This window comes from Perca fluviatilis, chromosome 13, assembly GCF_010015445.1.
Source record: "Perca fluviatilis chromosome 13, GENO_Pfluv_1.0, whole genome shotgun sequence".
NCBI classification, from domain to species: domain Eukaryota; kingdom Metazoa; phylum Chordata; class Actinopteri; order Perciformes; family Percidae; genus Perca; species Perca fluviatilis.
In genome coordinates, this window is record NC_053124.1 from 17,467,263 (window position 1) to 17,493,850 (window position 26,588).

Consider the following 26,588-nt stretch of genomic DNA (forward strand, 5'->3'; position numbering starts at 1 on the left):
TGCACCATGTCTCAGGTTCAGAAAGGTAGATGACAAAAAAGGCACAGACATTCCACTGATCCTCCTTTAAACTGCATTTACCTCCCTTTGTGTGTGTGTGTGTGTGTGTGTGTGTGTATGCCCCCACAACAGTGGAGGATGAGAGAGAAAGCATCTTAACATTATTGCAAGCCAACAAGCCTCATGCTCCCTAGTGAGCTGCTTAAAATGCTAGTAATGGAGGAGAGAGAGAAAGGGATAAAGAAACACACACACAAATAAGACACACAGAGACATGAGACAGAGACAGATAAGAGTGAAAATGTGTGTGTGCATGTGTGTGCGCCAGTCGACAACAGCAATAGCTCCACCAGCTCCCTTGAGACATGCGGCCTTAAACATTTCTCACATTCACATACACGTTGTCTCTCTCTTTAAGCTCATACTGTATTTCCATTCATAAGCAGACATTGATACAATGGATTTAGTTTATTCAATAAACAGCAGCAGTTGGGAGCTTAACTTCATATCCCACCTTCCATTTATTGTAATCAGAGATCAGCTATTGATTATTTTCAACACTGGTGCCAGGAAGGCCTGCCATGCTCACCAGCATCAGCCGCTGCCAGTCAAATACGTGATCAGTCAGTATGCCTGAAAGGATTTATTGGCTTACAGCACCAATGAAATCATTCCATATGTGTGGAAGCACGGTGTTGCAGGATGCTGGAGCCTCTTTTCAAGCCATTTGTTCTCACTCCTCTGTCCCAGATTGCCTGGAATCAGTCCCACTTCCACCATCTCATCCGCAACATAAACATGTAATAACAGCAACAGACGTAGACAACCAAACAAATACTTTAGTGAGAAGCTCTGCCAAAACACATAATCTAACTGACAACAAAAGCTTCCCAAAACTCAGCGGCCGAATAGTGATGATTGTTTGCATTGGTCTACGTTTTGTAATGCCTGTAATCTCACCTGTTTGTTTATAATGGCATTCCCTGCAATTTGAACACTTTTGTTAAAAAGGGACAAATACATTCGAGGCACTCACATTGCAAATACCCACTTTTACAATTGTATGGGATATGAGTCGTGCTGTGTTAAATTACTCTCTCTGTGTGTTAGTGTGTCTGTGATGAGCATCAGGGGCTTGCTTTATTCAAGTACTAAACAAGTCAACTTGTCAAGAAGCTTTGGCTTTCAGTAATCTTGCTGCATTCAGAATATAGATCTCCCTTCTCTCGTCTCCGCTCCTGCCTCCCCACCACCCACCCTCACCCACCCTTCAGCTCCTCTTCTGGCTATTAAAGAGTCACTTTCAATATATGGGTTAATATATGTGCTTAAATTTAAAACAGGCAACTAAAAGGCTTTCTTCATATAGGCGTGTTAACAAACTGAATAGTCATACAATGCTGATGAGGAGAAAACGTTTTACTAAGGGGATTTCAATGGAGCGCCGAGGCTGTTTTGTGTGAGACGGAGCCATCCTCTGTGTATCAGCCAATGTGTGTGTGTGTGTGTGTGTGTGTGTGTGTGTGTGTGTGTGTGTGTGTGTGTGTGTGTGTGTGTGTGTGTGTGTGTGTGTGTGTAAGGGTGGTGGTGGGGTAACTGGCTTCAATGAGAAATAAATGGGAGTGACTGTTTTGTGGAAGACTTGATAAACTCAATAGAGCTTTGGAGGGCCCACTCAATGATGAGTCAATGAGGTAGATTTGAATAGTGGGGGTGATGGAGTGAGACACACACAAAATGCTTTCTCTCTCTCTCTCTCTCTCTCTCTCTCACACACACACACACACACACACACACACACACACACACACACAACACACACACACCAGCCTCCACCATCATGTGTTTAATGGCACAGAGTGATGTGTGTGTGAGAGAAAATGGGAAGGGAAGCAAGAGAGGTAGCTATATGCAAAAAGAGCGGAGATGCAAAACGATGTAAAAACAGGGTTGTGTTTGGACAGACCACATCAGTCCACCACATCAGCACACACCAAGACATGTCTGCCTCCTTCCCTCTTTTCCCTTTCCTGTCTTCTTTGCCCACTAACCCTTGCTTCTTTGCTGTCTAAAATTGATGTGTGGGTATCTTTGTGTGTGTGTGTGTGTGTGTGTGTGTGTGTGTGTGTGTGTGTGTGTGTGTGTGTGTGTGTGTGTGTGTGTGTGTGTGTACAGCCTACAGAATACACTGAACCCTACACAGTTTACACCCCAGTGGAGACCATTAGTGATTCTCGACCAGACACAGGGAAGACATAGTCTGAGGGAGACACAGGAAAAGAGGCAAAAGTGTAGCAGAGAGAGGGAGAGGGAGGGGAGGGATGGGGAGAAAGAATCAAGAGAAGAAGGATGAGAGAAAGAGAGTCAGTGACAGACTGGCAGACAGATATACAGACACACAGATGGGAAAATAAATGAACAGATATTCTGGCAGCGATACACAATACTGAGAGAAAAGGAAAGGGAACATCAGTACTCTTCCTGTCTGTGACTTTCTCTCCCTTTCTCCTCGTTCCTAGTCAAAGAGAAGAGAAGAGAAGAGAAGAGAAGAGAAGAGAAGAGAAGAGAAGAGAAGAGAAGAGAAGAGAAGAGAAGAGAAGAGAAGAGAAAAGTGGTGAAGGTGGATAAAAGAGACATGAAGGAGGAGAGGAAGAAAGAAGGAGTCCAGTTTGTGTAGAAGTGCAATGGGCCACAACAGGCGCTCTACTGGGCTGCACTCTGCCCGTGAGAGATACGTATGTGTGTGTGTGTGTGTGTGTGTGTGCGTGCACAAACACGATGGCTGCATGTGAACAACAACTCTAGAAGAAGGGAGGTTACATATGGGGTTGGCCTTTGAGTGTGTGTGTGTGTGTGTGTGTGTGTGTGTGGTGATGGAAAGGAGAAAAAAAGGGGGGAGCTGCAGAAAGAGAGCAAGTGAATGAAAGTGTAGTCGAAACGGTGCAATCAGTGGAGTAAAAAAGCGAGAGTGAGACTCCCTGTGTGTGCGGCAGGTCCCCAGCCATCTGGACACTTTCCTCCCTTCCTCCCTCCCCCCCTGCTCTCCTCCCCCTCCTTTTCCTCTCCTTTCCTCTCCTCTCCTCTGCCGACTGGTGTGCTATTCATGGCGGACCCATTTCACCTTTCAGTGTGTTACGCCCGCTTGCCACAATACATGCTAATGAGGTAGAACAAATTACTTTTTTGCTGTGGGTGCATGCATGTGTGCGGCCCTGCGTGTGTGTGTGTGTGTGTGTGTGAGTGGGTGGATGGGTTGCTGAATTCTTCCAATTTCAGCTGCTCGCTACCAAACCCCTCGCTTAACTGCCGTAAGAGTTGTTAATGGTTATGCAGAAACCATTTTTGCTTCCTCACCTGGAGGCACAAAATAGCTGCAGATTACTGACACATGATCTGATGTCTTTGCGTACAGATGTTTGATTTCTAGAGCACTGAAAACCGTAAACTCTCCAATATATTAAAAAAACCTTTTTACACATAGTCTAGGGAACTGCAATTTGAATGCACTTCCTGCTGTGCCTCAAGGAACTATAGCAAATAAACCATATGATCACATTGGGAAACTATCCCATTTCCTTTCAGTTTTGCCTCAACCAACTCATATCCTATAAATCCTTACTCACGGCCTCCGTCCATTTATCCAGCACTGAATGACCTGACCCAGTTCCGATCTGAACTGCTCTGCGATGATAAAGTGGAGAGGTGGCTGTCAGTGGAGACAGAGGAGAGGAGAGAGAGCACATTTCCATTTATCTGTAACACAGATGACACCAAATGAATGGAGCTCTTGATTTGTCGCAACAGTACATGAGACAGCGCACCTGACATCACCAAGAGAAGTGGCGACAGCGAGAGAAAAAAGAAATACAGGCAGGAAAGAAACGGGAGTGTCATGGTGTTGAAAGATTGAGGTGCGAGATAAGAGATGGAGAGAAGAGAGGAAAGCAGAAGAGAGACATTTGAGAAGAATAGATAGAGGGAGTTGAGCACAAAAAAACGAGGGGAAAGAAAAATGTGTAGCGATACAGACAGAATGACATACAGTTTGTCAAAATCAACTCCCCTTCAAGTCTTTCTTGAGTAGGTGTTGCTATTCTCCTCTCTCTGCATCACTGGGTGGCGCTAACGATACATCTGTACACCTGCCAACTCTCTCTCCATCCCCTCTCTCTCTTTCCATAGTGAATCACTGTGACAGCCTGGCTTGGCAGTCATAATTAACCGAGTGCACTAGCCTGTGTAGCAACACAACACTGAGAGCGAGTAGTCTCAAAGGGAGAAACTCACAGGGCACAGAGTGGACGGAGCTCGTATAGTTAGAGCTGCCACAAGGTACGATGGCTGTGGCTGTGAGTGTGTGATGAACTGCGTGTGTTCCTTCAAACCAGAGGACACAGAGGTCTAAAGCACACATGCATGCACTAAATTGTGTTTTCATCATATTGTCAATTCAATGACCAAGATAATGAGGGGCAAGTGTGATTCTAAAGGGTGTGGGAAAAGAAAAGGCCTTTTAGAGCTACTCATTTGAGGATGGGTATGCTTGGCTGCTGATTAAGTCAGTGTTGGGCTAAAAGGTACCAAATGATCCTAAGAAAAATATTGCTGTCCATATTTGTTAGTGCAAATGAAAAGGGTCATTTTTAAAGACTTTAAAAAGTTGTTAAAAAAGCATGATGGATGGCTCCCTGCACACCAGTGCCTTCATTTTTGCACCATAAAGTATTTTGACAGTGCCATTATCTAGTCAATATCACTTAAAATGTCTTGTATGTAAATACCTCACCTACTACATCCTGACCCAGAGGAAAGCCATTCATTTTTTGGGCTGCATTTTCTGCATGTAAAATACAGATTTGTCCTGTCCGGCTGTGGAACAAATTGTGTTATTAAGTTACTTTAACACCCAAGGCATCCAATTAAGCTACCCGATTCTCCTTATCAAAGCCACAGTTCTCCAAAAACGAGAGAAACGACTTACATGGATGTAACAGTTTTCCACAAAAAAAAAAAAACAGTTTCACAGCAGTTATGAGTGACTGGTGGAAACGGTGCCACAGTTCCTTTAACTAGTACAGCAACAGGAACCAGGCCATTCCTGGCTCCCCTCCCGGCCCCCGGGGCCTAGGGCCCAGCCCAACTCCCCACACAATGGGCCGGCAGAATGAGAGGAACCGCCGGCCATCCAGAGATAGCCCCACTGGTCAGGAACCAGAAGGAATCTGGGAGGGGGGAGAGGATAGGAGCCCAGAGGATGCGAACCCAGGGAGCAAGGGAGAGGAGAAGGGTGGGGATGGTTGGCTGGTCGGGGTCAGGATGTGTGTGATAGGGACAGTGTTTGCGTGTGTGTCTCCATGTGGCAGATAAATGTCTTGTTCCCATGCAAAGACAAACCTGCACACACAGAAGCACACACACGCATTACACTCATTTACTGGTTCTTTCTCTCCGGAGCCAGGATGTTTTCGCTTGCTTTCAGGTACTTAAAGTTGGAACAGCAATTGTGGGATTGAAGGCGGATGGAGGACAGTTGATGGAGGAGGGAAGAGGGGTGGAGGGTGGTGGTGGGACCGATGGCTTAGGGCCTGACCCCACTGTCCTAACTGACTTCTTCAGACACTCCAAACTGTCAAAGGACGCATGCACACACACATATGCACATGCAAATATACAAGACAGGTGAATGCTTAAGTGATCATTTTTTAGCACTTTCTAGGCTATTGGTATTGCTGGAATAACCCCGAGAGAGAGAAAAAATAGACAGACAGACAGACAGACAGACAGATAGACAGACAGACAGAAAAACAGCAGAGAGCAAAGAGAGAAAAAAAAGGCCAAGAAAGCAGAAAGGTATAGAAGAACTATAGAAGTATAGTTTTGCACCCTGTTTCTTACAGTACAGGAAGGGGCTACTTTATTGCCAGTAATGACTAAAGTGACCAATAACTCTATCAACATACATATGTGACTACGATTGACTTCTGAACCAGACCAAAAATCTGAACCAGAGTACCAACCTATGTTCTTCTCTTCTCTTGCCTTTAACTAGACTGGCCATGTGTCTGGCTGGTAAAATAAAACACAGCTTCTTCCACTGGCACCATCATCAAGTGCACCATTATGTCTGCTCTCAGACACCACAGAGAGAGAGACAGTGAAGAGACCGTACGACCTTCCCTAAATCAAAACCACTCAGCAGTATCACAATTGATGGTTTTCAGGGAATGGAGGGATATCAGAGTGTTTGTGGTTCTACATCCATCTGTGCTTACTAATGTGGATGTGGTAGAGGCATTACTAGTGCATTATGTAGAGATTTTAAATATTGTCACTTCTGTTGCTGCCATTTCACAGGGAAATTTACAAATTAACAAACGTTCCTTCTGTAAATGAACTATTTTAAGATCTGTGAATTTTTTAATAAATGTTCCTACACATTAACACTCCAGATCCTGATTTAATATGCAGGATGTAATTGAAAATAATGGCACATTTTTAAATGAGAAGAAGAAATACATTTCAAATTGCTCCCCTCATGATGCACAGGCAGGAGTTGTTTTGTCTTTCCTCACTTATTAAAAAACAACTGTAAGCCTTTCTATCCATTTTCATGAAATAAGTCAGCCTCACACTGGCAATCATCTGAAAAGCAAGAAGCTATTTTAGCTGCAGGCCGTGTCACATTTTACAAGCTTTCTTCCACATACCATAAATACAGCATTTTCCCCAACCTCTTAATCCCCAGTTGCGCTATAATTTTCTATTACAGTAGAGCAGCTATATATAGTGTATACTGTGGCTTGCATGTAGCTGTGGTTAAGACTGGCTGTGTGAACTCTTTGACATGTACTAGTTAAATATACGTTGACTGATTTTGTAAGTTTTTTTTCCTCAAATGCTGAAATGCTTCCAGCGTAGAGGCAGTTTAGCATTAGTGGCTATCTAAAAAGAGAGACAGAGAATCTCAAAAACACATTAGAGGTCTGAAAGCTGAAGCTTGTATCCAAGCTCAGCAATTTGGAAACTAATACATGTTGTTGAACATCTTATACGGGGTATATCTCTTTCTCTCTGTCTGTATCTCAATCTCTCCCTCTGCTACTCAACTCTGTGGCCTTTGGCATCAGTCTCCAGCGGTTTAGAGTCACTCACAAATGTGTCCCACTTGCTTTTCTCCCCATTTCCCACTTTCTCTGTTTTCAGGGTCTCATTCTCCAACTGGCACAGGCAAACAGGCTTACATCAGAGCCACAAACACACAGACCTCACTCCCACTGCTTAATAAGATGGCTTTTATTCCAAAACACAAAAATCCCATTTTGGATCGTTCCCACTGGTCTAACTGAGTTCTTGTACCTAAAGTCTAACAGCCTGTGCCATCAATACATAGACGTGTTAATCAATAAGCATTATGTCAAATCAATAGCAGACCCCGACTATCTAATACTAAACAAATTTCTTGAACATTACTTATTCAATATTTCAAACAAAAGCTACATTTGTTTAGTTTTTGAACTTCAATATCTTATTTTGAAATAACTCATCTCTTTCCTCCTTCGTTTCAGGTTGATATATAACAGAGTTCTATGAAAACAGAAAAATGTGTGTCAAGTGAGTTGCACTGAATTATTTAAACAACTGTGTTTTTAGCTACAAGTGTAATCCCTTTTATATGCTAATGGTAAACAAACATGGGTTTAGAATAAACACACACATACACACACACACACTTGAACCAGTGTGTGTGTGTGTGTGTGTGTGTGTGTGTGTGTGTGTGTGTGTGTGTGTGTGTGTGTGTGTGTGTGTGTGTGTGTGTGTGTGTGTGTGTGTCCTCCACCCTTGATCAGCTGGTGACTTGGTCTTGTTATTGTCCTATCAGGCATAAGCCCGGGGCAGTGCACGACTAATGCATTAGCGTCTTTGGCAGTTAGGGTCATCTGTTGTGTGTGGGTGCATGTTTTTTGAAATTGTGTGTTGTAGCCTTGGGCTAAAGTGGCAAAACCAAAGACTTGATATATCTAAATACAGAGCCAGTGTGTGTGCTACAGTTTAGGGATCGACCAATACTGTTTTTTCAAGGCCAATACTGATACCGATTATTATTAATTAATAAAAACGATAACCGATATTTGGAACTGATATGCATATAATCCTATTCTGGTACAACCTTTAAATACAATTATAAACCTGAAAATGAGCATAATATGAGGACTTTAAGTCAAAATTAAAATTTTGGAATGTTACAAACTCCAACAAAAAACTTAAACTTAAATGCTTTAAGCAATTATTAAATAAATTAGAAACTTTCAACATAATACACAATAAAAGATCAGTCAGATAGTGTTGTGGGCGTGACATAAAGTCAGACTCAGTGGTGAGTGAAACTGAAGCAGAGAGACAGACACAGAGCTGTAGCGGAGCCAAAGTGAAGCACTTTTTAATTATAACTTTTAGGCAAATAAAACGCCGATACAGATAATCTGAAAACTGTCAAAAAACGGCCTGATAATCGGTCTATCCCTAGTACAGTGTTTTTGCTGCAAAAACAATAAAACCTAATTCTAACTTTTATTTTAGTTGTCTGAACTGAATTTTGTTGCATATGACCTTAACCAAAGATTAATGTTTAAGGAAACGTGTCACTTTGATGAGCTGGTAAGAAATGTGGTCTCAAAATGTATTTGCACTGCATTTTAGTCTTATTGTTCATTTCACAAAATTGTGAGACTTTGTTGTGTTACAGTAACAACACTGATTTAATAGAACTTAATTGACGGTAACAATGAGCTCAGCATGCTTTTGTTAAGCAACTAAATGACAAGTGGTATGTGGTGGAATGAGAGTGTGTGTATGTTGTGTTCGTGCATAAAAGAAACAGAAGCAACAATTTCTATTTCAGAACATGTGTGTATACAGGTCTGTTATGACACTGTTCACCCTATCAAACACACTCCAGGAACATTGTACACCTTACATGGCACACTCAAAGCACGCTCTGCATGACTTCATTTTAGATTGACAACCCTGCCATATGGTGCTGAGCGGCATGTCTTTGTCTGCATATTCAACTTCTTACTGTCTGTGAGCATGTGAGAGAGCAATCTGGTGAGTCTACACCTGTGTGTCTGTTTGTAGATGTGTGTGTGTGTGTGTGTGTGTGTGTGTGTGTGTGTGTGTGTGTGTGTGTGTGTGTGTGTGTGTGTGTGTGTGTGTGTGTGTGTGCATACAATGTGCAGTTCAGCTCTGTGTGTGAGACGGTTTAATTTGCAAACATAAAGTTGCAGCTGTGCCACAATACACAATCCTTGCACAGCTGTGAATTATTATTTGGACAATTTAATATTGCCAAAGAGGAAATAGCAAATTAAGATCTTAGTTGTGCTGTACTGCTAAAGTGCGCAGCAAAATGTTAGTGAGCATTCATTCCCAAATAAACATGTCTGCCTTCTGCGAGTTAATTGATGCATCTCTGATTCTATGCTCTTCACTACTAAATGGGTAGTAGATGTGCAGACAGACACCCAAGGGTGCCACTCAAATGCTTAAGGGGAAGGGGCTTTCCTCTTGACTAAAACATCATCAAACTAACAACTAAGCAAGAATTCTCCCAGGGAGACATAAAAACCAGAACCCTAAATTCTTTGCAGTTATGGAAAAAGTGAAGAGAGAATAAAAAAAGCCAAAATACTTTATCTCCCCTCTAACTGAAAGTTATTACATTTTCTGAATGGTATGACTTTCTAATGGTTAGCATATGTGAGTATGTGTGCACAGAGAGAGAGCAGTAGTTGAGGCTAAGTTAATAGCACAAGCAGAGGGGGAACTGGGAACCCTTGGCTTATAAAGGATACTTGTTTCTGTGCCGCACCGAAAACCAGATGTTGATAAAGAGACATAGGGGGAGGAGAGAAGACAGATGGGCAAGAAATTACCGTCACTTGGGCCAAACATCTTGAAACATCTGCAAAAATTCGGACCTTACAAGGGGAGATGGATTTATGCTCTCTCCTGAGTTTTTATTGCTCCGTGAGAGCCCTGCTCCCTCCTCTGCTCCGCGCCTTCTCCCAGTGTTACCAGGACTAAAGAGTTTTAACCGCAATCTGGAGCTGTTTAAATCCCGAGAAAATTTTGGATTCTTCCACAAATGGCTTTATCACGTAGAGAAGACAAACATGTCCGAACACTGCAGGAGCCATAAAACTTCTGACAGCGCCGCAGTATCTGCACAAGTCCACTATCATGCCGACTAACTCGATATGAAACACTATAAATGTCAAGGTACATTGCAATACAGACACTGTGTGTGTTTTTGTTTTTTTTTTTTTTTTTTTTTTTTTTTTTTTTTGTGTGTGTGTGTGTGTGTGTGTGTGTGTGTGTGTGTGTGTGTGTGTGTGTGTGTGTGTGTGTGTGTGTGTGTGTGTGTGTGTAGGCATCCTGCACATTTGGGGTCAAAACATAATTAATATTTTATTTCTAAAAGTGGAGTTTGGTTACCAAGGAGACAAATCACCTATGCTACTATGAAACGTGCAGCTGAGGATGACATGTTCATATGGTGAGATTACGACAGAGGGGAGGAACAGATGCTTTGATGAAATGGCTGTCAATCGCAAATCCATAAGAGCAGCTGGGTCATGAATGTATATCAGATGACACTAAAGATACAGAGGCAGGCAGACGTATAGATGTGTTAGATAGATAGATAGATAGATAGATAGATAGATAGATAGATAGATAGATAGATAGATAGATAAGATAGATGGATAGATAGATTTTATACTACAGTCTTTCTCCAATTCCAAGGGTTCTGAGGCGCGCTTGCACACACACACACACACACACACACACACACACACACACAGAGAGGCAGCTCTTGAGATCTCTATTCATCGATACACAGCTACAGCCTCACATCTAATCCTCACAACTCCCCCTTTCTTCACTTAACCACCATTTTCAGCCAGAAAACCAGGATTTGTATCCCCTTAGAGAGAAAAAAAGCCCAGTGAGTGTGATTATTCTAAGAACATTTTTCTTTTTTTGAAGGTGGAAATGCCATCAAATATCATTTTTGTTGAGATAAAATAGACTGTAATTTTGCCCCTGCGAAAGACTATATCGACTGTGAGCATACAAAAACTTAGCGGGGTGGCCAGCAACGATTCACTGAAGGTTGGATGTGGTGGAACATGGGGGAGGGAATACTGTGGACAGGATGCACTAGAAGTTAAACAAAATGGGGCTTTTACTTGGCCCATTTGGGAAAATGGACCAGCTCCTTCCATTTCTTTATGTAACCCCCACTGTCTCCTCTGCCACTCACCCTCTTTCTCTTTGAACCAATTTCTAAAATGGCCCTTCCTCGAAATAATTGACACTTTGCGTTTATCATGTGAGGCACCTGCTGTCGGTTTGACAACAAGACAATCGGACAGAGCGAGCGACCGGCGTCCCATTGTCCCATCTCCCTGTTTGTCTGTGACACTAACTGACAACAGCTGGAAGCCCTCTCTTCCTACTATACCCATCATGCAAGTCAAATTCAACCACAAAAGAAAAGGGCCTCATTATTTGGCAGCAGTGGTGTGATTTTAACCAGCAAAGAGAGGAAACAATGATTTAGTTGTGTCTGCTGATGGAAGATAAAAGCCTTGGAGCAATTGTAAGTCCTAAAACAACAGTGGATCTGTCTGCTCTGCAGTTGTCGACTCTATTTTATTATTATTATTAAAGAAACACATCTTAACCGCAGATGTCTATTGGCTGTTTGCGCCAACTCAAAACACACACACCCATGTACTGCCACACATATGGGTGTAGACATTCACAATATGTGAGCAGATGCTCCTAACACACACATAGTTGAACACACACCCTACATCACCATCTCTCCTTATTCTCTTCTTCTTCTCTCTCTAGCTGCAATTGACTGAACACGTCAATACTCTGAGGGAAAAAAGACAGAGGGTCCACTGTCTGCATCTATTGATCTGAGCTTCTCTCTTTCTTTCTCTCCCTGTCTGCTGATCTTTAATTACACTTCTTTTTACCAGGCTAGCCGGGCCTCCACTCCAGTGGCTGCCCTTTTCATAAAGTGTACCGTCCAAATCCATACATCAAAATTAATGAGAGAACCAAGCTGTAAATCAAATGTGAGGAGTATCCAAGCTGATAAGCAGGGATAGTGATCATTAATTATATTGTTTAAAAAAAAACAGTGACACCAGGGTAAAAAAAAAAAAAACAATTATTTTCACATTTTCATGCAGGTCAATGTTAACAATGTAGAATTTTTATGGAGGAAGCGACCTCGGTAGAGGTGATTAAAAGCGCTAAAGCGTGACGGGGCTGAGGTGAGGTTTCTCCCCTCCCTCAATCACTCTCCCTCTTTCTCATCCTTTTCCTCTTTCTTTGTCAATTTGTCAGATTTTCTGCCTGCCTGTTTGTTTGTTTTAAGAGCTGTCTGTCTGCCCCTACCCCTCCACCTCTCTTTGTCACACGCACACATACACACACAAGGACAGAAACGACTTTCATGGTCAGGTTTTATGGACTGGAAGCAAAGCAAGCCGGTCCATTCTTCAACAACTGTCCTCTCGTGAACTAGGGGAGAAAAAAAGCTCCTAATCGCACGGTTTCACAGCTCATACTTGCCATCAATCAAACCTGCCTGTCCTCAGCATTTGTGTGCACACACTCCCACCTTCCAACATCCTAAAACTCTCCTGAATCAGAAAACAAAAGCTATTAGAGATGGCAGCGTGGTAATCTCTTACCACATGTGCCCACACATGTGCACGCTTTTCCTTCTCATGAAAACCTTCACAAAAGACATGCAGAAACACATATTAACACACACACACACACACACACACACACACACACACACACACACAGACACACTTCCACTACCACCCCTGAATTATTTCCCCTTCAACTGACTACATTTTCAATGCAAATTGGGTGACAGGTGAATATTGAAGAGGTGAGCGTTAACGGGTAACATCTTCACTTAGCCACATTATCGACGCTCCGCATCACTAAGAAGTGCCTATTCAATATTGTTACCTTTGGCAGAGTGCAGGGAGAAACGCACTTTTGTGTGTCCCTTTGTATTCATTAGACACACTGTATAGACACCTACATGTGCACTTAAGCTCACACAAACAGTCACAGAATCACATCCAGCGGCTTATCTTTGGGAATAAGAAAAGGGGCTTGTCAGGATGGCACATTGTGTGTGTGTGTGTGTGTGTGTGTGTGTGTTTTTTTTTTTTTTTTTTTTTTTTTTTTTTTTTTTTTTTTTTTTTTTTGTGTTTTTTTTTTTTTTTTCAAGAGAATATTGAAACATCATGAAAAAAAAAAAGGTGGGGGGGGGGGGGGGGGGGGGGGTGTGTGTGTGTGTGGGTGTGTGTGTGTGTGTGTGTGTGTGGGTGGGGGGGGGGGCAGTTTGAGAAAGTGAAGTTAATTAGCAACTCAATCCCAGTCTATATAGAAAGGACTGAGAGACCAGTGTGTGTGTGTGTGTGTGTGTGTGTGTGTGTGTGTGTGTGTGTGTGTGTGTGTGTGTGTGTGTGTGTGTGTGTGTGCGTTTATGTTGTCCTGCACATGTCTATCAGTGTGTTTTAGTCCAAGAACCCTGAGCTGTAATGTAGATACAGTTAGCCAGTGAAAAACTAAATTTCCAATCTGTCTGTCTTTAACAATACGGCTAGTACAGCTGTCTCTATGTTACTGTTTTTACAACAGTTAAGAAAAGGAAGAAGTTGATTTGGTCATAAACAGGAACCAATCTATTATAAATGTAATTTCCCATTTGTTTCCTAAATGGCTTGACATGTAAAAACCTAGGAAGAATTAACTGCGTCCATGAAACTTCATGATTGTCAAGTCTTTGCCCTATTGGCCTCTTCTTCACTTGCTCTGTAAGTGTCATGTTATCTGGAGTAAACACATGAACAAGGCCAATAAAATCAGTTTGTAGTGCTCACTGTTGACTTTGACATTAAAATAAGCCCTGTAAAGGCCAACTCACGACTACAATAAAACAAAGACCTCTTGCTTTTGTGAGTGTCGAAGAGCCAGCACACACACACAGACACACACAGACACACACACACACATACACAAATCCATACACAGAACCACACACATACATGTGAGTCCTTTTATAATGCTGCTTCTCTTTCATGGGTGATGAAATTCAATAAGCAGTGAAGAGAACTGCCCTCTCGCTGATAACCATCAATGGGCTTATCGATCTACAAGGGGATGTGTGTGTATGTAGGTGCATGCACACACACTCTCACCCTGACGCCATCTATATTTCACCCTGAGACTTGGTAAGAGATGGCTCTGAATAATCAGAACAGATCTATACATCTTGAAGGATTGCACGCAACAGTGGTTTCAGTATCTAATTCTACTGCTGACATTTGCCCCCTGACTGTGGCCTCAAATGCAACCTGTGCCTATTTCGTGTGCTCCGTCATCTCTATCTTTATACACTATTCATGAAATTACAGATGAATATTGTACGTTTTTCTTGTTTTTCCTTGAGTGAGATAGCAACAAACCTTCCAGATTAAACTCCAGGACATTGCAGTTACGTGAAAATTTCTATTAGCCAACTGAAGCACCAGCAAAGCTCACTTTTTCCAAGTACTGAATTATACAACAAACAAAACTGTCCAACTCTTGATAACATCCAGCATTTATAACATGTAGTGTAGTCAGCCCATAAATGACGCAACTTGTGTTTGCATGCTAAACCAACTTGCCAAACAAAAGATGTGTCTAGCCGATCATTTTGTGCCTTAAGCACCCTCAAATTAGCCTTAGTTAAAACAAAACGAGCATGCTGAAACAATACAGGTGATGCAATTTTTCTGGGCATCATCCAACACCAGGCTTTTGCCTTTTGGTGGGAGAATATTTGCATCAACGTGTCGCTGTGAGAAAGTAGGCTTATAGCTAATACAGAAATACACAAGGGGGGCTTCATGATGTAGCCGGCAAATTAACTCTGTTGAGTCATCCTCACTTATTCACCGTATAGCAAACCTGGACCGCATCCAAACGTGTGTCATGCTTAAAAGACTTGGAGCCTCAATATGACGCTGTGCTAAAGGGGAAACCTTTTTTCCCCTCTAAAATAATAGTAATTTATTGTTTGAGGCTGTGATCTATAAGCTGTTTGAGTGCAACACATTAGAAAGGCTATGAGCTGTATTTAAAATCAAAAAGCACAAAAGGAAAAAAAATCAAAAGCAAATAATCAAGCCATAGTGATGTGTGTCTGTACACATTCTGTCACTGCAGACGACAATCTTTTTCAACCCGTCAACCAGGAGTATATAAGCATTTGTGTATGTGTGAAGGCGAGAATAAAATGGCTGCCATCACTTTTGCAAGGCCACGTCTGTGTCTGTGAGCAGCGGTCTGATGCATTTGACCCTATAGCCTGAGAGCAGGGAGGGAAGAGGGAGGGAGGGAGGGAGGGAAGGAGAACAGGTGTGAGGCAGGCTGGTGGCTGGGCAGATGGCCCCTGGAAGTGCTAGCTGATGCTGCAGAGCCTGGACCACAGAGAGTTAGCAGCTAAGGTTAATACAACCCTGTTTATACAGTGCGCACGGATGTGCGCGTGAATGCAGCAGTGCACAAACACACATGTGCAACCACAGGCACACACAAAGAGTTATAACCTGCAAACAGCACTTATCATTTACTCTCCCCTCATCACCAGCTTTGTTTACCTTTCATTTACTCTCTCTCTCTCTTTCTCTCTCTCTCTCTCTCTCTCCCTCTCCCTCTCCCTCTCCCTCTCTGTAAAAACACACACTCCAGGTAATGGTCTTTTCAGTCAAGTCACTACTTTAATGGAAGTCCCAAAACAACAACAGATGACATAATAAATGACGGCCAGGACAACCAATTAAAATAGGCCACTACAGTAAATAATAACACTGATAAAAAAAACTTGATAATAGGCCTACTGAATCTCAATTTGGATCACTTCAATTAACCATATATAGGCTACATAAGCATCATGACAGCAAAATAGAAATATAGGGTCTTGGATTCACAGAAGACAGATTTTCTAATTATAAAATACTGATAAACTTTGTTTTCTTGTTGATTTACATCATACATTCAGCTCATATAAATGCAAAATTCTCATAAACAATTCTCCTTTGCATCTATATTTAACTCCGCAAAGATCTTTAGTGGGTCACGCCAAGAGGAGTTAACAATCACCCTCTTGGATGCCTACAAAGCTTTGCATGGGGCTATTCGCCATGCGTAAAAAATATCCAAAGCCCTGTGGGTTTCCAGGAGATATTTTCCTCCCTCTCTAATCCGAGCCGTGAGAACTGTCGGGCATCGACAGCAGGTTGAGCCCCAGCAGCCTCCCTCCCTAACCCGCATGCTCTTTTCCCAGTCGGGGGAACAGATTTCTCACTGGAGTAAAATATAGCCCAAACCCTTTAATTTCAACCCTACGCCACTCAATTAAAAAAGAAATGCGCTGCTTTTGCGCTGTTCGGTTATGTGATGATGACAAAGTCGCAGCGGTTGGAGATGGAAACTTTACATGGATTCGAGGAGATGCGTTTGACAGTTGGGACAAAGCTCCGGAGCATGTTTCCAAATGCATGTACTCTAAAATGCAAAGTCTCTCTCTGAAAGAGAGTGGAGGGAGAGGAGGAGAGAGGCTTGGTGGCTCTGCACTAAACATAGAGGGATGGCAAAGTCGCTGCATCCAAACAATCCTTCCAACACAAACATCAACAACCACAATCTCGTTGAACAGAATGAATCATGCCAATGTGTTTCTTTTAGAAACTAGAGAACCTCTGTCATCAAATTCAGGAACGCTCTATTCATTCAGTGAGAAGGGGATTGAAACCAGTGAATTCATCTTGTGTGGTTTATGTTTTATTTTAAAACCCACATTTTCTCAGCACAGGCAAATTATTGTCTATCCCGTGCTGAGGAGTGGAGACACATGTACGCCCCGCTATGAAAACACACGCTAATAAGTCTGGGTGTCCATGCGCTCATCAGCGGATGTGAAGGCTACTTCACTTCTAGGAAGGGGTCTTGACAGATCGAAAGGGGATTCACTAAACTTGATCCGTGAACTTAAGTTTCCTGTTGCCCGATAACAACTCTCCATCCTGGGTTCAAACTTATGAATTCATATCTGCTCTTATGGAGAGAGGGACAGCTGCGAGTTGGCGTCACTATTTAAACAAAATGAACCAGCAGTAATTCATGGAACAATCGGGCTAGCCGATTGTTCTTCCGATAACACAATAATGAACCAAATCCTCAAGACAAAATAATGGCTTTAGTGGAATATTTCTTAATTGTGAGCAAGTGGGCGTCAGTTTTGTGCTGTTAGGATTTAGCCTATAGCCGATATTCAACTTCAGTTCATCCAAACAAAAATCAGTTTTCACTGCTCAGCCTATTTATCCCATTAGAAGGAAATGCGTTGGTAACTACGGTAGCCTAACATACACTATTGCGCACAGCACAGGCGCGCATTATTGTTCCTAGATTAAATAGCCTAGATTTGTCACCGCAGTTCATCACAGACACTGAAATGAAAATAAATAAATAATGTAGTTGCTGACTATATAGGCCTAAATGTGGTGTTTTTATACAAATCGCCACACATTTGTCATTGTGGCGCCCCGTAGCTTCTGCTTACTTTACATTAAAACAAATGAAGCAAAATCATAAATGTCAAATTCTGTGGCTATTTCATGTTTTTTTCTTAATATGGAGCACATATGTCAGGCATATATCTATATGAGGGCACAAAACACTCAGCCAAGGCGTAATTAAAAAAATATAATCACTACAGCAAAGACAGAGGCCACTTACACTGAAAAGAGGCAGAAATTCCCACCATGCGGTACGTTGATGTGAGAGGGCTAAATAATTTCCAGTCCTTTTGACTCCGCGCAAGGTCCCCTCGATGATCCGCTTGTATCGGGTAGACGAAAGCTACAGAGTCCAGCCAGTTCTCAGGGGCTCTGGCGGTATACTTCCAGCAGCTCAAATGGGGTTCAAACTCCGACAAAGGGCAGCCAACTACCCGCAAGGTCCCCTCGATGATCCGCTTGTATCGGGTAGACGAAAGCTACAGAGTCCAGCCAGTTCTCAGGGGCTCTGGCGGTATACTTCCAGCAGCTCAGAAATGGGGTTCAAACTCCGACAAAAGAAGAAGGGCAGCTCAAGGCTTTGCAATAAGTGATCAGTCACTAGGGATATTCGGGATGGGAGAAGCCGGGAGAAGCCGGGAGTCGCGCAGAGGCAGAGAAAGAGGAGAGATGAGACAGAGGTGGAGAGGGAGGATGCAGTAGAGCGCAGGGCACCCGTCTGATTTTCTATCCGTCTTTTGCACTTTCCTCCGAAATCCTTTAAACCTCGAGTCGGTCTAGATTGTAGAAATCGGTTTTGAAATATGAGGAAAAAAACATGTACACACCCTCGGTCAAGGGGCTCCTTGTTTTCTGCGTCTCCGTTGGCGTGGGGAAGAGGAGTAGCGGCACTCTGCCTCCAGTCGGCGGTGCGCAGCAGAGCCAGGTGGCGGTGGGCGGGACTGGAGCGCTGCTGAGGAGGAGGAGGCGGCGACTGGGCAGCAGCCAGCATCTGTGTGTCCTAAAACAGGTTGGAAAAAGCGGAGTCAGGTCAAGTCGAAGTGTTTTCTACTGTACCAGCGGCTCCCGAAGCTTCTTCACGTCAAGGGCTCCCAGGGAGATCACCCCTACGGTTTTTGACCCAAAGGCGCATGTGTGTCATCACATATTAGTCAAGAATTAAAGGATAGGTTCACATTTTTTTCCAAGTCTGTTTTAAAACAATACTTGCATGCCCATAGGTATCCTACATTAAAGGAACACGCCGACTTATTGGGACTTTAGCTTATTCACCGTATCCCCCAGAGTTAGATAAGTCCATACATACCCTTCTCATCTGTGCGTGTCTTAACTCTGTCTGACTCTGTTGTTTTACACTTGACAATGTAAACTGCAACAGAAAAGAATGAAAACATCTGATGTGTGTGGAGCGATGAGGAGACAGTAACCTTTCTTTAAATTAATACATGAAACAAACTCGTATCTCTTATCTAGATGCGCTCAACTGTTAATATTCACATAACAGGAATGGATGGAAATGTGCATTACTTCGCATTATCTTTTGCTGATTTTCTGGAAATTTAAATTGGGGTTGGAAACTTGGCTACTGTTAGGGACTTCTGTATAAAAAGACTGAAACTTTGGAAGAGAGACACTTAATTTGTCTAACTCTGACAGATTATGCCTCTTATTCAATTCAGATAAAGCAACAAATACAGCGACCAATAACTCTTTCAATGCACATGTGGGCATTGTTTTAAGACAGACGTGAAAACATGTGAAGCTATCCTTTAAATTTTGTGTTTGCTTAATGTGGAGAGTTATAAGTTATTAAATCAAAATACTTATGCCTATACCTCAGCTACATCAAATAAACCAGGTTATTTTTTTTGCATAGACAGCAGCAGAGTGTCATGGACATGACCCAGCCAACTGGGTGCATTGAGGAGCTGGTTGGCAGCACACACACACATGCACACACGCACACACACACACACACACACACACACACACACACACACACACACACACACACACACACACACACACACACACACACACACACACACACACAGTATCTCTATCGAGCAGAAAAAGGCACAGGCAGGCTGGCCTGCCGTAACCTAAGGCAAACACTTTCCCTGGACCATCTGGAAGTCATCTTGCCCGCAGAGCCAGTGAAAGCACAGAGCAGAAGCTACGTTTACAACTCGGTGATAACAACCGGTCCACTTGAACTGGATGGTTGAACAAGTCATGCACCAAAGCCTGTTCATACAGTAACATCTCATAAATTAAAAGTTTGTACTGTATTTTATTCTGCAACACTCATACACTTGTAGGCCTTTTGGCTAAAACAAATCAATAAGGTAGTGTTTGCAACAGCGACTAAACTTTACTTAATTGCAAGACATGTCCAATTATGAATTGTCAGAACTCTTGTCTGATGTCAGATTACTACTGCTAGTTAAATGGGCTGTAATTTCCAGGCAATACAAAGGCTCCACCTGAAAAACAACAACTATTACTCTTTGTTTTTACTAACACAATAATGTTTACTGTAATGTACTTCATCCAGCTTATGGATCATCATCACAGCAAAAGTAACATCTTCCACTTGTGTCTGTCTCGTACTGTATGTAAGACAATCAGTGGATTGTTAGCGCACCATCAACGTGGAGCACATTGTTCCCTCAACGCAATCTCTATGGGGAAAAGATGATGCCATTAATGGCAATTGTTTGCAAGAGTGCCATTGTGCATTTCTCTATTTCACTTCATCTTTCGCTCTCTCTCTCTCTCTCTCTCTCTCCCTCTCATCTCTCCCTTGTCTTACTGCTTTAGCGGTGGGTTGCGTTGTGTTCTCAAAGGGAATATGGATAGATACAGTCTCTGGCACTCTCACGAGCCCAGAGCAAGGACTCTGTGCTCTACTTCCATTTTCCAGTCTGGGTCCCTTTGTCTATCTCTGACAAAGGCAGTGGACTACACAGGATGTGTGAATAGATATAGGGGGAGAAGGTGAGGGAAGTAAAGGAAAGGGAGGGAGGGAATATTGAACGATCAGAAGAGAGGAAAAGAAAATGAGACGTGGTTCATAATGAAACAAATGAAGTAGGGAAGAGTGAATGCATGTCTGAGAAAAGAAGTGGCCTCTGAATCAGACACGAGAAAGGTGCAGAGGTAATGTGCCCACTCAAACTCAGCCAGCAAAGGTGGTCAGAAAAAAACAGCGGGATGTGAGGATGCCGTCACTCCTCGCCTATTTGTGTCCTCTGGTTTGTTCCCGGAGAGCAAGTTCTCTCATGGCAATCACAGCAAAACATCTTGACAGCCGGAGGCACAAGGATAGGCGTTGAGGAAACCTGCAAGGGGAAAAGAGAATAGGGCAATGATCTGTGTGTGTTTGTGTGTGTCCTGTGATAACGGTGCGTGAGATCAGGAAACACACAGTGCCTGTTTTTGCTGCAGGGGTTCCTGGAAGTCAGCCGCCCAGTGTGATCAGCGACACACACACACACACACACACACACACACACACACACACACACACACACACACACACACAGGATACCTCGCCTCTGAAAGGGAAAAACATGCTGCGTCTGATACATGTGGACACAGACAAGCAGACTTCCTGCATTTTCCCACCTACTGGGCGGCCACCTGTAACAGTCACACACATGTACACGCACACACGCACGCACGCACGCACGCACGCACGCACGCACGCACGCACGCACGCACGCACGCACGCACACACACACACACACACACACACACACACACACACACACACACACACACACACACACACACACACACACACACACACACACACACACACACACACACACACACACACATTCATGGAGACAACAAAGCCAGAATGAGACGAATTTAAGTTGGGTGTTGACAGTAAACAAGTGCCATTTGACCCCCCCCGTAATTATTCTGCCATTGGGTCAACATAGCCTGAGGCCAAGCAGCCTACCATTAACATCATCAACACCACTGGTTCCAAAAGCAACATAAGCAGAGAGACAACTAAAGTAAAGTAGCTTACTTAGTGAAATACATCAACAGTTGAGTTGAAGCCAGAAAGGTACGCATAAAAATAACAATGCTTCTGTTCTTCACAATCAAATCAATTTTAGATCGTTGACACTTTCAATTCTACTTCCACATTTTCTATCTGCTCACTCCCCATATACTATCTCTCCCGTCATTTCAGATCCAGCCACTTCCTCCTGCCCTGCAATAACCCTTGTGTATCACCCTTCACTTGACCTACCCCTCCCACCTGTTCCCAGATCCCCATTAAGCCCAATCTATGGTCCTGTGTTACGATGCCATGGGTACATGCGTAGGTATGTAAAGATATCGACCCTACGCCGAACACTACAGCGTAGCCTGACGTGCACATCTCAAAAAATTTTGTTTTTCCCACTATGCCTCTAGAGTCCCTACTCGCTCCAAAGGGTTAGGGTTAGGGTTACTCTCTCACTCGCTCTACCATACACTCCCCAGCATACACACATGCCGGCCCTATTGTCATAAAGAGATACGCTAGAACAACGCAGTTACCAGCGCACAGGTATAAACCAAAGACCACTTATGTAGGCTATGGTGAAAGCTCTGCATAGAGCTGCCGCTCTTGTAGTATATAGCTCATGTAGTTTCAATTTAGCATTTCAGCCATCTTCTCTGCATGAACCCCTGCCTGCTATCTAGACTTCAGTCCCTGCCTGATCCCCAACTGGATGAGTTTGATTTACCTTAGTTGCCTATCTAGTATTGACTTTTGCTTGTTTCTGACCACGAGTAGCACTGAACTTTTAACTTAACCTACCTTTTTCTTTGAGTCGTGCTTTTGTGTTCAACCCTGGTAATAATGAGCCGTTTCAATTCTACTTTTGGGTCAGCAGTGTGTAGATGTACTTTAATGATCTCTTATGATTTCTGTAGCGTTTTAGTCTCCAAAATGGGCAGTGATGTCTTTGTGTATATATATATATATATTACAGGAACAACGGGAGCAATGTTAAACTATCCAACTGTATATAAAATAGTTTAAATTAGACCCATTTTGACCAACTGCAACAATAAAAATGCTACATACATATTAATGCACCAGTAATAATAATCCAGTGATATAATCTAGAATAGTTAAACACTCCCAGGGGCCATTTTTTGTATCGTCTAATACTGCCATTCTTGTTTGGCAATTGGGTTGCAGATAAACCACATACGTTACAACAAATGTACTGAACTGAGGAATTGAATAGAGGACATTCAGTTCCTCCGCAAAAATCCTCTGCAGATTGGATTGTGGTGAACAGCTCAAGAGAAAATGGGGGTACACCAGCAAATACATTAATTTTTCATAAAATTGTGTCCAAGGTAACAGTACCTTTTAAAAGTGTCCTCAAGTGATTCAGCAAAGATTAAAAACCTGATGAATCTGCTATAGAAAAAAATGAAAGTAGCATTGATGGAGAAAAGGAGTGCCAGCCTGTCAAGGGAGAAATGTGGCTTTTATTGAATGCCCACCCAAGGTTAATTGATTAGAATGTGCACACACAAGAAAGAGTGCGGGATGTTGTGTTAACTGGCTCAAATTTAAAATTTGAGGCAATATTTAGGGGTATTTGGTTTAACTTGAAGTATTTCTGCCACATGGCATGACTCATTGATTCCATAATTGACATACCAAAACTTAAATGAATCAAATACAATTATTTATCATGTCACAAAATACTTGTCACTCATGGCGAAAGTATTAAAAGCAATGCATTCAATTCAACTCAATTCAATTCAACTCAAACGGAATCCCCAACCCTACCTCCTTTGATAGAGATGGAAAGGAATTGTGGGAGGGAGGAATAGAGAAAGAGTTGCATGATGGGATAGCAGCTGCAGTGCAGCATCTTATGCAGGTGCAGTGTCTGGAGAGGGATCTTACTCACACACTGGGGTATTTTGGAATTCAACCTACCGTCTGGCTCGTAGCAAAGGAGAGGAACTAAGTGGGCGAAAACTGACAACCTTGCCGTCTTCCATGAGAATGTTAATGAGTCATTCCAACTTCTAGAGAAGACTGGCTAAATATCCTGACAGCATGCAAACATGTAAGACAATAACTTTCAAATCATACTGTTGGTAACGATGTCTTATTATGTCATAGTATATTACAGGACAAAATCCATATCTAATAAGCAAACAGACAGGTTGTCATCTTAATTAATATATTACATTTAAATATGATGTAGAGGATGCTTCGTTTGTGGAAGTAGAGAAAAAAGACAAAATAGCAATATCCCCACTGTACTGTCTTTTGCGTACATCAAATCCCAAAATGGCAGATATACTGTATACGCCTGCCATTGCTTCTCTCTTGGGGCCTGAAAGGTATCCCACAATGCTTTGAGGTGCTGTAGTTTTCCATGTGCATTTGATGTGAACCCGTGAAAAAAAAACCCTCTTGTTTGCCATAACACCCCATCCCTCTCCTCCCCTTCTCGCCACTCCTGTGTTCCCTCTGGTCGGGAAAAGAAAAAAGTTGACAGACAAGAGGAAGACAGACAAGATGCGAGAAATGTTCTGTTGCTTTCCTTGTCATTTGGTCTGGCAGAAAGTCTGTCAAAGTGAGCAGAACCTCTGAAAGTTGAGTCCTGATTTTACACCGGGGATGATGGAGTGAATTCATTTGCCAAGACGAGACCATGTTTTAACAACTGGAAGTGTACTCAGTCAATGAGACCTTTGAAAAACATCTCAGGAAATTTCGGAAGCCAGGTATACTTTACGTATCCTTGGGATTTTACACACGCTACAACTCAAAAACAGCAGGGCATGTAATATTAACTGCTAAATTGTACAGGAGCTCATCACACATAGGACACATATAATGCCTTATAGATGCATGAGCAATATCATGGAAAACAATGCATTCATTAAGATTTCACAAGTAACAATTTTGACAAAGTGATGTTATCTTTTATGTTGGATTCATTTGACCTATTTTTGTTTGGTGATACTATGATAACTGCATTATGATTATACTATACTAGCAGATTGAAATACTACAACAAGTCCAAAAGTATATACAAATTGAATTGAACCGTCCAAATTAAAATGACAATGACTCACTTTGTCTTCTCTATCAGCTAATGGATAAAAGGTCAGTGTGTCCCAATCGTTGCTATTCTTACAGTGTTGAACTAAAATGGGACTTCTTCAAAGGGAGCCTGCTACATTCACCAAACCTCATGTAAAGGTGCTGAGAGAATACTCATGCCTCAGCCTCAGGTAATGAATTTAAAATGATATCAGCACGTTTGAATGAGATTTAGCATTTTTCTGCCTGGATTGATAACAGCAAATGTACTGTACAGACAGGAGAAGGATCGAGAAGGAAGGCAATCAGAAAAATAAAAGGTAGAAAGAGGAGGGATTTAAAGAGATGACTGAGAGAAAGGTGAAACTAGAGAGATTGTGTGTACAGATAGTCTAAACATGCCTGCATACTTATGTGGTTGTGATACAGACTTCCACACTTATTTTAAGTTATTATTACACCCTGGGTAACAAATTCCGTTACTTCATGTCTTATGTTTGAATGGCAATAAACTAAACTGAAACAGAAAAAAACTGAAAATGAAACATGTATGTATAATAGCTGCTGAAGATTGCTGTGATTGGCGGCGATGCTCCTGGCCCCATCCATCATCATCACCCACCGTGCTATACCTCGCTTGCGGACCCGACTTCCCAACTTCCCCCAAATCATCGGCCAGATGGCCCTCGCCAACGCTCGCCCGCTTTATACACCTGATATGAAGCTATCCGTCATCTGATAACGACCAAGCTTTGGCAGTCCCCCAGCTGGGGCCTCTGCTGCAGCACTGGGCACTGGCGGGTATCAGGGATTGGGTGGTAGAGGAGTGGTGCACAGCCTCACTGCCCCTCTGATGGATTAGTGCCAGGTAGCGTGGCTGGGGAAGAGGTGGTGGTACTGAGGGGTATCCCCTAACAGTCAACAGTCATCCAGTGGACCATGGGACAGGTGGAAGGAGAGAGAGGGACAACGGGGAGAAAGAGACGTGTGTGTGGAAGGATGCAAAGAGTGGAGCATAAATCAGAGAGGCGGCAGCGATGAGGGGAGGAGAATATGGTGGAAGAACCATTGAAATACACCAAAAGCTAAAGAAAAAAAAGAACAAACAAGACAAAAGGATACTGTCCTCCAGAGAAAAACGACATGTGTGCCTAAATCTAACCAAACCATGACCATAGTGTTGTCACATCGCTTTGACACGGGAGACTGCTGTTCGCTTCCATCCACACACAATGCTGGTTTCTTCTAACCATGACATGACCTTTTAACCATGACTAGACCTAACCAAATTGTGGCGCTCGCTGGTTTTATTTGTGCAACAGTGATTTATAGCTGTTTTGGGAGGCACTCACATTTGATGTAGCCGATAGGTGCATCAGACCAGGAGATGCTTATAAGCATCATTCGCGGAGGATGTGTTGGACAAAAGATGACCTTGTTACGTTTGCCTGAAAACAAAACGATTAAATGTGACACAGACACAATGGGAGGGCAGAGAAGAGGGGTGGTTTAGGAGAAGCAGGTATCAGATTTTTTTTCACCTGATCTGTAATAACAACCACGCTAAAGCTGACACAGTAGAAATATTTTACCTACAGTGTAAATGAGGGCAATATCACCACCAGCTCACTAAAATGAATGCCGTCCCCACATCGCATGAAATGTGTTCGACTGTAAATAAAGACTTTTTAAGCAGTGTTAACAATATCTTGGTGTTAGGATGATTGACAAGACAAAAATGCCTTAATGGCTTATGTTGAGCCTAATGTAGCAGTGTTTCCGACTTTACACATGCCAGTGCACAGTGACTGGCA

General features: G+C 42.7%; 1 protein-coding gene across 9 annotated transcripts in view; it reads right to left on the bottom strand.

Annotated features, from left to right (window-relative positions):
- Positions 1 to 18,671, bottom strand: part of runx1t1 (RUNX1 partner transcriptional co-repressor 1) — a 57,547-nt gene extending 38,876 nt beyond the window's left edge. For 4 of the 9 annotated variants that reach the window (XM_039820848.1, XM_039820846.1, XM_039820847.1 and 1 more), the window contains exon 1: positions 3,620 to 3,747. In XM_039820848.1, coding sequence (XP_039676782.1) covers positions 3,620 to 3,743 — 124 coding nt within the window. In that variant the 5' untranslated portion in view covers positions 3,744 to 3,747. Of the gene's footprint in view, positions 1 to 3,619; positions 3,748 to 17,895; positions 18,067 to 18,121; positions 18,211 to 18,502 lie in introns of those variants that run through there. The other 5 variants (XM_039820849.1, XM_039820845.1, XM_039820852.1 and 2 more) reach the window with 4 other exon arrangements.
- Between the last annotated feature and the right edge of the window lie 7,917 nt (positions 18,672 to 26,588).